At 41.7% G+C, this 14,658-nt stretch overlaps 2 protein-coding genes across 3 annotated transcripts; both read right to left on the bottom strand.

Annotated features, from left to right (window-relative positions):
• Positions 1 to 1,216: 1,216 nt before the first annotated feature.
• nrgnb (neurogranin (protein kinase C substrate, RC3) b) lies at positions 1,217 to 9,599 on the bottom strand. Its single transcript, XM_083696347.1, has 3 exons — positions 7,808 to 9,599; positions 3,349 to 3,574; positions 1,217 to 2,163 (listed from the first exon to the last, which is right to left on the bottom strand). Exons 1-3 carry the CDS (start codon positions 9,575 to 9,577, stop codon positions 2,108 to 2,110), a joined length of 2,052 nt encoding a protein of 683 aa, XP_083552473.1. The 5' UTR covers positions 9,578 to 9,599; the 3' UTR covers positions 1,217 to 2,107.
• A 1,702-nt stretch (positions 9,600 to 11,301) lies between these two features.
• Positions 11,302 to 14,413, bottom strand: LOC310823478 (uncharacterized protein). 2 transcript variants are annotated; one of them, XM_083696342.1, is made up of 10 exons: positions 14,294 to 14,413; positions 13,844 to 14,161; positions 13,627 to 13,680; positions 13,457 to 13,504; positions 13,243 to 13,350; positions 13,069 to 13,093; positions 12,841 to 12,884; positions 12,694 to 12,735; positions 12,487 to 12,599; positions 11,302 to 12,257 (listed from the first exon to the last, which is right to left on the bottom strand). In XM_083696342.1, exons 1-10 carry the CDS (start codon positions 14,340 to 14,342, stop codon positions 12,117 to 12,119), a joined length of 942 nt encoding a protein of 313 aa, XP_083552468.1. In that variant the 5' UTR covers positions 14,343 to 14,413; the 3' UTR covers positions 11,302 to 12,116. The 2 variants fall into 2 exon arrangements, with proteins under 2 accessions (XP_083552468.1, XP_083552469.1); XM_083696343.1 differs by lacking the exon at positions 13,627 to 13,680.
• Positions 14,414 to 14,658: the final 245 nt, after the last annotated feature.

Consider the following 14,658-nt stretch of genomic DNA (forward strand, 5'->3'; position numbering starts at 1 on the left):
ACCGTGGAGACAGTGTGGAGACAGTCGAGTGTCACGGCTGAGAAAGAGCTGTCTTACGGAACTTTCTGTTTCCATGAAGAACCAGCCTGTTGTCATTTTTAGTGTTCTCTCTCGACAGTACCCGGTCTGAGACAGATTCCACCAGAGCCTGTGTGCTTGGCTGCGGGGTTCAGATGGGTGTGGGAGGGACTGTGTGTGTGTGTGTGTGTAGGAGGGAGTATGGGAGAGCTGAGGCTCCAAATCAACTCAGGCCCTGCTCATTTCTCACAACAGGAAGACAACCATAACCAATAAAGCCACACTCAATATTGTGGTTCTGTTTGACTTGAGGAAGATCAGCACACTTGTCATAGCTTCTCATTGATGATGAGTTATTTCAGAAGTTAAAATCTGAGATGCAGGTTTATTGAAACCAAACCTGCATTTTTACAGGGATATGCAATGAAACTGTGGAAAGAAGAGACACTGCTCAGCAATCTCTGACCAAACTAGCTGATACAAACACAAAATAATGAGGCAGATTTGCTTGTCCTGTGACAGGAAACAATTATGTTGGTTCCTGACGTCCCCCTGAAGAGACAGAGTCACACAGGAGACCAGTTAGCGTGGTCCGGATATCATACAGTTGTTGCCTGCACTTTCCAATTAGCAGTTCTGCTTGAGTGAGAAACTCTGTTCTAGAGGCTGGATACTGCTTCCATTCCTTATGTTACTATTAGTTACTGGAACTCTTCAACATACAAGCGAAGAAAACACAATTGTCAAAGTGAAACAAAGTCTACTACAGGATTATGGATCATAAACATGATTACGTCAAGATTTATGATCACCCTGGAACACCATGAGTGTGCTCCTATCATTGATTAAGTCTGTAATACTACTGTAGCTCATTAACTTGCTGTACTGAAACTGACATTGTAAATGTCAGAATGTTAATCATCGTGAATATAAGTATGTGTCAAAATCAAAGCTGTGTGGGATGGGATGGGTCAGATTGTAATATATAATTCATGAAGTGTATATGATCCTCATTAGTCCAGGCCTCCCTCTGTGAGCTGAAGAGTAATCAGCCAAAGAAGGAATGACGAGGAGGAGAGTTTCTCTACATCTTAACACCTAGACAATCTGAAATCTGGAAGTGTGTCACTGGGAATGAGTGCATTTTATGAGGTGCTGTAAGTCTATATTGTATTTAACCATAAACAATTCATAGATAAACATTTTGTATGGTTTTTATTAAAGTACAGCCATTATTCCTTTACAGCAATGCCTTTGTTCAATCTGTCATGAAGCATGATCATAAATACACTCACTGGAAACATACGTTTATGATTTCCATACACCTGATTTATGTCAGTGATTTACAGTATACAAAACACATGTCACACACCTACCTCACACTCATCAATATATAGATCATCTATATTTATCTAGAGATAAAGCTGTATGTGAGCATCTGAAAAATAAACTATAAACTGCATGCTTACTGCACTGGAAGATCAGATTTGTAGAAAATGGTGATGTTGATTATGTGTGAACAGAAAATCCAGATTTCATTCAACATAATCACTGCAAATCATTACCTGAATTAAATTAATCATCATAAATAATATAGAATGTCTGCAGAGTAACTATTACAGCAATCCTCTAGTGATATTGTTTACAGCAAAACTAGTTAAGTAATAGCATTGAGCACACAAGTACTTAAAACAATGCAAAAACAATCATTCAAGCCATTCAAATGTAAAGTCTAATACTTATAATGCAACCCGTGTCTCTAACTGAACCAAGCCCTGAATAGCATATAGATCTAGAAGCAGTAGAGGACATTAATTTTCACATTCACAGATCCGCCTCTAAACTAGCACACAAGCAGAAGTTTGACAGGAACATGCAGAGTGGTGGTGGTGAATCTGGGTCAAAGACATCCACACTGATGAGACTGGAAGCAGGAGTAGGAGTGTTAGAGTTCTCACATCAGATGCTGCTACACCCCAGATCTGGCTCTACTGCTAGGGTGTGATACATAGAAAGTTGCTGCCCGGATAAAAAGGTGTGCCACAGCCATCTAGCCATCCAGGTCAGGGATGGGGAAGAGGGAGGGGCTTCACTGCTCTGGCACAGATGTGTCTTCTCTCTCTACTCCCTCTGATCCTCCAGGCTCTAAAAACAGACCAGTGTACAGTAGGTTATAGCACCGCATATGGAACCATACGCTCATGCATAACTAATACACTCACTAATACACTCATGGTGATGACCAGCAACAGCAGTTAGGTCACATGAGACTGGGGAGGAGGTTGGGGTTCAGCATCAGAAGGTCCTCTGATGATTTGATTAGTATAAAATGTTATTAATATTTTATCATTGATAAACATAATGTATGCTTTGATTTGCCAACCCTGGTGAAAAGGGGTCTGTTCCAGCGGGAGGGGTTTAGCTGTTCCAGGGGGAGGGGTTTTGGTCTTGGCTGCTTGTACGACAGGTACATTAATTCTACCGGTCTCTGAGGGGTAATGCACCTGGAGTTATAAATATCCCTCTACATATAGATGCTAGGCAACCAAGAACTGGGTTGGCGAGGCTCATGGAAGCAGATCCTTCGTGGTTGTCCTCATATATAAGGTGCTAGACTAGACCATGTCTTTCCTAGTAGAGGTGAAATATCTAGGCTTAGGACTAATGCCATTTCTGGTCATACAACCAGCTCCTATTGTGGTAACCTGAATGATGTACTTAGGCAACATGGAAGAGTAGGACAGAGTAAAATGTGTATTAAAAGCTACTTTAACAAACACATTCTGATTCTGGAAGCATTCTCCAGGCTCCCACCGCCCACCACCATCCATTTGTTTCCCATGGCATTTACTGTATGAGCTCTGATAAACATTCCTCCTTCTTCTGCATCTCCTCATCTATCTTTCAACATAAGTAATGTTTTATTCATTAATAATCCCTAATAGAGGAATTCATTTTAAGTTTCAATCAGGCACTACGTTCCTTGAGGAGTAATTAAAGAGATGGTTGGTGCGTGTCACATTACTTACACTGCAATAACCCATTAGGGAGCTCTGATAGGTGTGGTTAATAATGCAGAGACATCTAATTGATTTCAAGCTGTTCAATGGAAACTCCAATCCTGTTGCTTCATTATACAGACAGTATAACACAACTATCTAGAGGACCACAATGTAAATAAGTCCTTGCCTTGTGTAATATCATTGATGATTTGATTCATGTATATTTTTTGTATTATGTGTGCTTGTGTACTTTTTAAATGGTCAAATACACTAAACTAAATACTCTGTCTATCTATCTATCTATCTATCAGGGGACAATGAGACTGACCTGTGTCCCCCTGGCTGCCGTTGAGTGCCTCCCCACTGCTGCTCACCTCCTCCCCTGCCTCCTCCTCCCCCGCCTCCTCCTCCGGCTTGTCGTCAGGCTTCATCTTCTTCCTGGTCATGTGACCTCTGAAGCCGGCCTGGATCTTGGCTGCGGCCTTGTTGGCCTCGGGGTCATCCAGAGGGATATCCATGATGTCCTCCTCCTCCTGAGCCGCACTGCTCTCCTCCTGCAGATAGGACACAAGTCACACATCACCACACAGAGGACATCAGGCTGGGAGGGAAAAACTCATCCTCTACTCTACCGCATCCCAAAGATCTACTACCAAGTCCTTAATTCCCACACTATGACGACCAGCTCAATCCAAACTAAATGGAATAAAAACACTTGACAGTAGGCTTGGGTCGGAATTCTGAATTCTCAAACCGGTTTACCAAAATACTTGCTGCCTTATAAAAAAAAAAAGAATTCTACCAAGTGTAATCTTTGTGCCACCGAGCACATATATATATATATATATGCCATTTAGCTGCCGCTTTTATCCAAAGCGACTTACATTGCAGTGAGTGCATACATGTGCATACATTTCAGTATATATGGTCCCAGCGGGAATCAAACCCACAACCTAAGCGTTGTTAGCGCCATGCTCCACCAACTGAGCCACAGAGGACCACAAGCACAGTGGCATACACGGCACCCAGACTCAGGTTTTCGTCCGGTATTTTACCGCATGTTCACAAGCTAAATCTAGTGGCCCATTCAATTAATTAACAAAAGTAATGAAAGTAGTATTCTGTCATGTACTTGGCAGTTAATGATGAATTGCGTTTTGAAAAGCATAAGATAGCGAACGTTAGAAATGAGACTATCTGGCTACACACATAAAGCCAGCTCTGCAGTTGGTACGATCCACCCAGGAGTTACCACACCTCTTTAGCTAAGACCTGGGACAACACTGCAGGCTAATCTGGAGCAGGATAAATGGCTGTGTCAGTAATGCTTGTAAACCGTTTCCCTGTCACCTACTGTAGCACCATACACAGACAGGAAACTGTGTCTCTACTCCTGGACTCTTCAAAATGATCAGCCACTGACTGAGAGTTACAGTAGTCACATGGTCCATCAACAACAAGAACAAAACAAGAGTTTGACTTCTCCCACACACCTCTCATATCAAAGGGACAGCACCATTGTATACCAATCACTGTAGGAGTGCAGCCTACACAGCTTGTGTGTAGAGGTGGGGCACGTGGGTAGTGGGAGGAAGCATCCTTTCTCTGTTGTCACGAATGGTTACAGAAGCAGTGACATCGTCAAGTATTATGCAAACATATCAGCTTTAGCCATGTGTTGCTCAGCTACTGTTCAAACAATGTGAGACAGCCCAGTGCAGTGTAAGAGCATGCATCTGTCCCTAGTGGGACCTGTCAGTGTAGGAGTGTGACCACCCACCTGTACAGCCAGCATTCATTAGACCCTCTCTGACTGCTCACGAGGCTGCCAAAACCCTCCTATCTCACAGCTGCAGAAACCTGGGGGTGTTGGACTGAATGTAGCCTCTTTTACCTGTGAGGTTTCTCTATCCCTTCAAGGGATGGCATCTTGCCTGGGCATATATTGATCTACAGTACTCTTAATTTGTCAACTCAATAAACAAATTCATAATGATCTTACAATCTCCCTTAGGCATTCAAAAACGATTTGTTCATTCTACTGCCTATAATACATAAAATACATTTCAACTGACATATAATGTATAGTTACACAGGATTTATATTGACTATATAGGACATTTGGCTGAAAATTGCTGTCTGAGGAAAACAGGAACAGGTGCAGAGACTGCACAGCGGGAAGACCAGACAGGACGCGTTCTCAGGGACGGTCAAGTCTACGTCCCAGTGAAATAAGTGATCCGAAAAAAAAAACAGAGACGGAGACCAAATGTTTTACAGTACAAGTTAATTGGCAACGCCACCATTTCGATAACTTTAACTTGGTAGCCAATACGACTTGCAAAATTGCATGTAAACAAGATAAAACTAACATGAAATTGTATCACAAATAGTTTTGTATAGTTAGATATCCTTTCTTTCTCTAATTGGAAGCAGGTACTCACACTGTGACAGTCCATGATGAGCAGTCAGAGAGATGATGACAGTCTTCAGATGAGCTGACCTAATATGCCTTCTACCTCTACTCAGAGATGACCGAGAAAGATTTCTCTCATCAGTCTACACCACAAAAGACGCCTGCTTTGCTCCTTCTAACACACACTGCACACTCACTATCATAGGCATGGAGGGAGGGAGGGAGGGAGGGAGGGAGGGAGAGAGAGAGAGAGAGAGAGAGAGAGGGAGAGAGAGAGGGAGAGAGAGAGAGCTAACCATGTGGTCTATTTTTTTTTTTTACCTGCTGTGATCACCGTCATTTCAAATACTGACTTCAAAGTCTACATAAGGAAGGTCATGAATATAGGGTTTCCCTAGATGCATTTAACCTTAACATGCAATGGCATAGTTCAATTACTTTGGAAATATTCATCAAGCGGAATTTGAGTGAGAACCCTTTAAGTGTTATAACAGGGAACTCACTAAAAACAGAACAAGCAAATATCCTATAGTTAAGTAATTGTAATGACAGATGGCCAAACAATGAGCTAATTGATGTCACACTGATTTTGTTGAGAGAAAACTGCGAAGGCATCTCTCAGTTGTACAGGAGGAGGTGTGATAAATTGATTAGAGAGAAAAGCTAACCACCCTCTCCCTGCCTCAGATCCCAGCTGCCATCCACACCCACACACTCACTGCCTGGGAGACCAGGAGGAGATGTCGAGTGAGAAACAGCAAACATATCCATCTGTCTGAGCTAGTCTTTCTGACACTGCTGCCTCCCCTGCTCCACTACATTAGGACAATATGTTATGTCTGCAAAATCACTTGGACACGCTTTGTTTTCTGTAGGCTTCATGTTAACCATCTGAAATATACAGTAAATCAATACATTTCATAGTCTGCTCTTGGCGATGTGTGTGTGTGTGTGTGTGTGTGTGTGTGTGTGTGTGTGTGTGTGTACACTTTCACTGAACAAGACATATGATATAGGTCACAGTAGATGACCTATATATGAGATGAGAGAGAGAGAGAGAGAGAGAGAGAGAGAGAGGGCATCTGGCAGGTAGTAGAGAAGATCAGAGAGAAATGTTAAGATGTGAGCAACAGTTTGTTGGAGCGCTGTGTTCAAGTTAAAGTGCTTTGTCACAAGCTAACACATGTGCATAACATCATCTAGACACTGCCAGTAGGTTATCATAATTTGCATCTCCATCTTCCACACATCCCCTGACAAGACAGAGAGAGAAGGATGGTAAGAGTTTCCATGGTAACATCTTTACAAACCCTCCTCTCTACCCCTCCCTTCCTAGGACCACATTGGCCCAGAGATATTTAATGACTTACAGGGGACAGCAGTCAAACTCAAATAACTCACAAGCATTAATCCATCATCTATATTGTTGGATAAAAGGCTATAGTTGGGTCATGTGGCAGCTGTGGTGGTTCCCAAGCTACAGTCTATGTTCCCAAGAGTAGGCAGGTACTGTACTATAAAACAACAGTTCTAACTATAAAACACAACTGAATGTAACCTATTGGCAAATGGATCAAGGGCTTCATCAGAGGATGAAATCTAAGAGAGAGAACTAAAACACACACACACACACACACACACACACACACACACACACACACACACACACAGACACACACACACACACACACACACAGACACAGACACAGATACTTGAAATGCCTTTGGGTAAGATATGTGTTTGGTTATGCTTCTCAGGATGACATTCAGAGTTCATATACGTCATCTGGAAGCTGAACTATTTTGGGGGCATTTTCAATCACTTCCCTCAAGAGACCCCAGAAAGGTACAGCAGAGGTACAGAAGGGGGATGGAGCCACGTTGTTGATCAGAGTTGTCCTTGAAGGGTGTATTTTTATAGGCTACATGGGACAGGAATTGGAGCAATCTGCAGCCAAGCTAAGGACACCTCTCCTCTTCAGAACTAAGCCAGGTGAATCATCTGCATTAATTGCAGATGTGAATCTGTAAGTCTAAACATGCCTGATAACAGTACCTATGATTACCATTTAGGCCTACTGTCTTTTAAGGAGGTTTTTTTTGTGTCTGTGATTGGTCGTTATTAACATTTGCCAACTTAAAAGTTAGCTTTTAGTAATGAAAAAGTGTATGCTTACGGTACAATGGATTTGCTTCATGACAATGACATAATGGAAAAGTTGCTTTTTTTAACACTATGAAAAATGATCTGCATAACACACCTGGTTAGGCCTGCAATGGATAGACACATGTGTCCAAAAGAGGGTAAATTAGCAGGTATGAAGTATGCTTAGTTTGTAAAGAATCACTGAACATCTACAATATACTGCACCTTTTCATCAGTCTTGCCTTCAGGGACTACATCACCCATTACTCCTCCCTCTGGTGTGTGTGATTGGTTGTCATCATCAGGTGGGTCTGTACTCTGAGAGAGAGTCATTGTGTCCTTTTTGCTGTGTCCTTCTGGCTCAGTTGGCTTATTCTCTGTGTGCTCCACTAGCTCTGTGTTCTGTTGCTCAGGTGTGTCCTCTGTACCTCCCTCTGTATTCTCTAACTGCAGACCAACAGGTGTGTTCTCACACTCCTCACCAGGTAGACTACTCTCAGGTAAAATTTGTTCATTCACCTCAACAGTCTCATTCTTTGGTTCCTTCTCTGGCTCAGAAATGTCCTGATGAGATGTTTTCAAAACATCCCTTTCTTCATTTTCATTATCATCCTCATCGTCAGCTGTTACCTTCATCTCTGTAATATCTTGTAGATGTGTATTTGAAATGTCTTCAGCCCTTGTCTCCATGTCATCATCATTGATGTGTGTATCATCCTGTTTCTTTTCCATCTCAGTGGAATCATGCTGAGTTGTGTCTTTTTCCATTTCTTTTTCCATTTCCTCCACATTTTCATCTTCATTATCACTTTCCTCCTTTTGTTTCTCCTCTGTTTCTGTAGTGTGCCAATGATGAGATGGGCTTGAATTAACTATCCTCAGCTCCTCCTCATCATCACTTGAATCACTCTCAGTTTTCTCCTCTTCTTCCCTCTCTACATCAGTGGTATCCTGCTGACCTGTCATACCCAGAGCTTCAGCCTCAGTAGTGACAGCCTCTGCTACTCTTTCTATGATGTCAGTGTTAAGTTCAATGTGATCTTGAGAATAATGTTCCACATGGAACGTCTCTTCGTTGGAATGGTCCTCTGCATCCTCAGTAACATCTTGTGGCAGTTCCTCTGAAGACTCGGCTTGTGACGTCTCTACCAAACCTTCCTCTTCTAGTTGACTCTCCCCAGCTATAATGACTGCAGGCACCTCATCAAAGCTGGTCTCAGTTAATGCTTCCTCTTTGTGCTCCACATCATCCAAAACATATTTGTCTTCAGATACAGTTTGTGGTGCATTATGGGCAGGAGGTTCCATTTCAAGTGTTTCCTCGGCACACATTTCTGTCTCTTTTCTCTCCGGCGTTTCCTCTGAGTTCTCTTTTATTACAAGTAGGCTACCTTCAGGAGATTCAATCTGGGATGTTGATAATCGTTCACTAGTTTCTTCCATCAGAAGTATTGAGCTCTCCTGGGCTGCCCAGGGATCTTGTTCCTTTCTCTCATCTCTCCATAGTGGTTCTTCAGCACAAACATCCACATCTGAAAACCCAGTGTATGACACTCCCTGAGAGAGTTCAGTTTCTGTACCAGGCCTCTCTTCCACTGAGCCTCCAATGATCTCCTCACCAGCCTTGATGTCCCGCAAGGCTCCTTGAAGAGTGTGTTCTCCATCCTCTGTCCTCCTCAGTTCTTCAGTACACACGTCCACACTTGCAAGTCCACTGAATGACGCTTCCGCAGTGGGTTCTAATTGAGACTGACATGCATCCTTATCAGCTCTGTCACTATTTTCATCAGCTGCCGTGGAAACGTCATTGGATACATTAGTGGTCTGTTCCTTTCCTTTTTCTGACTCTCCCAGTTCTTCAGTGTACGGGCTAAAATCTGTATCAGTGAGTCTATTGCCTGATACCTCTTGGGAAGGATCAATGTCTGCTGAAATGACATCTTTGTCTGTGCTACTATCTGTTTCATCCTCTCCTTCACTTTCACTTTCCCGCATCACTTCAGAGATATCTCGGTTTGCATCTCTGAAAATGTATAAATAAAGCAGAGAATCAGGGTGAGAAAGATTTGGTATGCAAGTAGGCTGATATATATGCATTCAAAGCACTCTGGTTGTCAATATTCTCTCTAACAATCTATATCTCTTTCTGTATTCATCCTAACCTCTCGTGACTCCATGGCTCCACTGATTATGGTCTCCTTGCCCTCACAGTCAAACAGCTGTCTTGCTGAGGCTGGATGTCCCATGCCTCCTTTCCTTGTTTTTTATAGGCTTCTGATGCTTTTTAAATTCTGATTAGTTTGTGTCTCTTAGTTTGGAGATAGTCAGATAAAACATACCTAGCAAGCAAATTAATTAATGTAGGGCAATCTGTTCTTTCATAATGAGGATATAGGATATATATTAATTTAAAAAACAATGATAAAAACTTAGCAAACTTTATTTTCTTCATAACCGTCCTGTCCTTATCTTCAATGTAATTCATAGTACAGCTGTTTGATGCTGCTGTGCCTCTCCAGGAGTGTGGATAATGCGCTAGGAGGAGACTCACTCATTCTTCACAGTTGCACCTTTAGTTGGACTGGCGGTGACTTGATTCTGGGAGTTCTGTTTTAGGCAAAATAGAAATTCAATGTTGAATGTCAAGACTCATGTTGCAGAAAAATATGTAAAATTAAAATTAAAATCAAGCCTCCAGGTATTCATATTCCTCCCTAGTCATCAGTCACCATCAGTCAGTTATCATATTTTCATGGGCTTGAATGTAATGAAATAAAATGATAAAATGAACCTTGAATGCATGATTATTGTAGAATCTGTCTTCAAGCCTGTCAGCCCACTCTGCAGGGTCCAAGCCACTCTCTAAAAAATAAAATCACAGATAACAGCACACCATAAGGTAGAGATAAAACAGTCCATGTTCTATATGTATGCATCACACACGTCTCAGTATGTATTTTTTTAATTTTTATATCTGGTTATACTGTATCATTATCATGGAAAAAAGTAGGTCTACTAGATATCACAGTAATTGTACCCTCTCTGTCTTTCAGAAGGGCGCTGAAGTAAAGTGCAGCAAAAGTAGGGATGTCCTTGGGCTGATCTCGCAGGACTTCTCTAGCCAGGCCTTCCAGGATGTTACCAAAACCACGCGGAACCCGCAGGTGAGTGTTGGAGAAAGGAACAGACATCCTTGTTGATGGGTCAGGTCAGCTAGTGAATGTGACATTTTGAAAGAGCACCTGTATCATTTGTATTTAGCAAGATTATCATGTATTTTGTTCTCTAAAGTTAGTCAAATAAATCCACAGATAATTACTGTTTTATGTTATGCCATGTGTTCATAGAGAAATTGGCTTGTTTAGCTAGCGTCATGAATGTCCGGCTATCTCTCTGTTTTTGAGCAACATAAATTGCAACCAGCTAGCTACTGTAGATAGCAGAGAATGAAAGACAGACTTGATTCAAGGGACTCTGTACTCGTTGATAAATTAGATTTGTTTTCAGTTCAGGTCGTTATCGGTCTTACCTTGCACGGTTTGTTTCAGCTTCGCATACAAATTAGGTTTGCTCGACTTCAGCGACAAGTTGACAACTGAGTGTTGATGCTCGTTGCTAAGCAACGAGGTATGCGTACCTCTAATTACGGACACTGTAGCGCTTCAAACTAAATCCGAGACACTAAAAGGCACAAGAAAAAACAACACTAAATGTTGACATGACAATGTCACGACAAATGTGCGTTTATTGCATACATGGAAAAAAGCTAATTTAACACGTGGTTTAGAGAACAACACTTACTTGGTATACGCTCTAGATAGAGTGCAAGAACGCATTTTGGAACAGCCCAAATTTCACTCGTCCTAGCTGCCATTTTACTCTATCTCTCCCTTTCTCTCTCTCTCTCTCTCTCTCTCTCTCTCTCTCTCTCTCTCTTCTCTCTCTCTCTCTCTCTCTCTCTCTCTCTCTCTCTCTCTCTCTCTCTTTCTCTCTCTCTCTCTCTCTCTCTCTCTCTCAGACAGTGAGGACAAATAGTAATAGGCTAATAAGGGAAATAACAAAAAACAAACAATAAACAGTTATGATACAATTTATGGTCCACTGGCTGTCCTTAGGATGTGGCATGAAGTTACTCATTTTGCTGCTAAGATTTCACATTTGGGTATTTCGGCAAGTCATTTTTCACTATTTATTTTTGTTATAAATTCTTTGTGAATGTCTGAATTTTTTTGGTGAAAACTCACTGTACTGTTGGCATGAGGTTAGGAAATGGCCAGGCTATGCTGACTAAGTCTGTACATAGTCAATGACTTTCTTAATTTTGGATCAGTCACGGTGGACAGGTCATTTGCCACTATGGAATCTCTGGAATATGGAAATGTTTAGGGCCAGATAGCAAAGACATTTCAAGTGTAAATGTAAATTAACAATCAGTAATTTAGGGAACACATTACACGCACAAACATTTCTAAATAATAAAAACATTTCACGTTTCTCTCTTTCTTTCCCTCCCCTGTCACTCCCTCCAGTCCTACTAGGAGTACGTGATGACGGCGTACTCAGAGCTAGTGCTCATCTTCCTGCTGACCTCCCTGGGGTGGACATGCAGTCTGTCAGCAGAGCGAGAGGCCTGCAGATGGGGCCGGTGGGCGGAGACTGCCTCGTCTCTCCACCGCTGCAGGGGGACACAGAGCACACAGGATGTCAGGTACTGTATCCATCGAGTTAGTAGTCCATAAAGCGGGAGAATATGTGGACTAGGCTGGAACAAAAGCCTGCACACTAGTAAAACATAGCTCTCCAGTAGGCTATTTGAGTTGGAGACAGTTGATATAAAGTCTGAAGTAGGACTGACTGTGTCTGTATTTGATGCTTAATAATGAAGTCACTGTGTATTTCCTCACCTCCCTGTGATCCCCTGTAGCCAGGTAGGAAATATGAGTGAGTTCTGGTGTACTGACCCCTCGGACAGTGATCATGATGTCAGCATAAGGAACCTCATGATCACTCTGGTTATCTTGTGCAAAACAGTAAACATAGCGTTTAGTAAACTGTAGTTCATGGTTTTACACAGGAGACACAGTTTAACATGAAGTAGACCATTGGCTTACCAGCTGGTGTTACTCTCAATGTCACCCTCTCGCATGCTGTGCCTAGAAGATAATAAAGAATTATCTTCACTACATTTAGTAAACTGATCAGTCACTGTGAACATGTCTTTTTTTTAAGTAAGTTCATGATATTAACAAAATGTTTACCTATTGTTTTGGGCCTTCCAACTCCAGGCTCTCCTGCTGATGAGCTGTTAAAAGACAACCAATTCAATTTTTTTCCCACAAAGACTTGGGGTCCACATAAAGATTGCAAACCAAAAGTGCATTGACATATGCTGAATTGTGTCCGTAAACATGCCAAATTACATCAAGACAAATGATCTCATCTCAAGTTACTGTATACTTGATAGATAGATTTAGATTTAATCTTACCCTGTGCATGTAACAGCAGCGCTCCCTGATAATACAAGCATCATTGGAATAAGATACATAACTGTCAATCAACATCAATTTATATTAGAAAGTAGTAACATTTTGATCACTACTGATTAAGACACCAGCCTGCTTTATAACAGTGAAATACAGTGTTATAACAAGTGCACTCACCTTTGCCATGTTTATTGCGGCTCATACACAAGTAGACAGCCAATGCTGCCAACACCATGGCAACAACGACTGTAACTGTAGCCAACACCTTGGCCCCAGTATGTTTGTCTGTTACGATGACAGTAGCACCAAGGTGCCAAGACACAATACTATTAAAAACTCACAAGACTGCCACATTTTCATTTAATTGAGGGTAATGGCAGTTTTGTCTCACCATCATTTTGTGGTTCTTCTTGGTTGACAGACACTGATACTGATATGCCTACATCTCGAACACAGAGAGTAGAAGGCATTAGGATCAAGAGAGTAAGATATGGATGTTGCTCATAATTGTAATATTTAGAGTGTTAGTAGTGACACAGATTCTCCCGTGATGAGACTCACCAGGTAGAACCTCTCTCTGTGGAGTGACCTTAATGTTTGGGACAGTAGTCCATGCTGGTTAAACAATATTCTAGAATTAGTATATTTTCAGTAAGATCTTTTAACAGAACAGGCTTGTTTTTTTTGTAATTGCTATATATACTTTAAATATATCCTCTATTTTCATCATGTTTAAGAGAAGTAAAATGCTATCATAGATTATTAAGGCCTACAGTACCTTGAACCCTCAGTGACAGTAGGCGCTCCATCCTACGTGTGAGCTGTGTTTGTTCGGTATCCTGAGTAAAGCATGTATAGTTGAACTGAATATCTTTCACAGACAGGTGAGGGAGGTTCAAGGGTAGTGTGCAGAGGTCTCCATCCTGGGTGATGTTTTGTTTCTCTGTGAAGCAGTTGGGGCAGTCTGGTACTCTGGCCCAGTACCCTCGGACAAACCCAGAGGAGCAGTTGTAGGTGCAGTTCAGCACCAGAGGGTTTCCAAGTGCTACGGGTATGGTCTCATGTTGTTTCTCCTGCTCCACACATGTTACTGAATCTGCAATGTAAATAGACAAGTTGGTGAGGACCTGAAGTGTAAATGACAAATAATGGCTGTTTTTATCATCACCATAAGGGTGGTGAGCCAGAACCAAAGATGTGGCAAGTAAAAAGAAGTGTGATTTATTACCTTGGATCCCCCAAAGAAGCAGCAAAACCAAGCGTAGTAAGTCCAACATCCTGTCCCAATGTTGATTGATCAACTGTATGAATAGTTTAACTTTAGTATGTGTTTTACCTACGTTAGAACACACCTGCAAAAGTGGTTTTGGAGGGTAGATGTGCCATCACATGATTATGTATCTAGTGAAAGTAGGGGGCGGAAGTGGTTGGAACAGGATGCCCCTCACTTTCCATACGCAACATCTGCCTTTTTGCAGATGTTGTGTATGGAAAGTTCCACCGAAAATATGAAAATGTGCAGCAATGTATGTATATGTAGTGTAGTGTTCACAATCACATCACTGTATTTGATGAAACACCAATTTTATTTGT

The sequence above is a fragment of the Argentina silus genome (genome assembly GCF_951799395.1).
Source record: "Argentina silus genome assembly, chromosome: X".
Classification (NCBI taxonomy): Eukaryota; Metazoa; Chordata; class Actinopteri; order Argentiniformes; family Argentinidae; genus Argentina; species Argentina silus.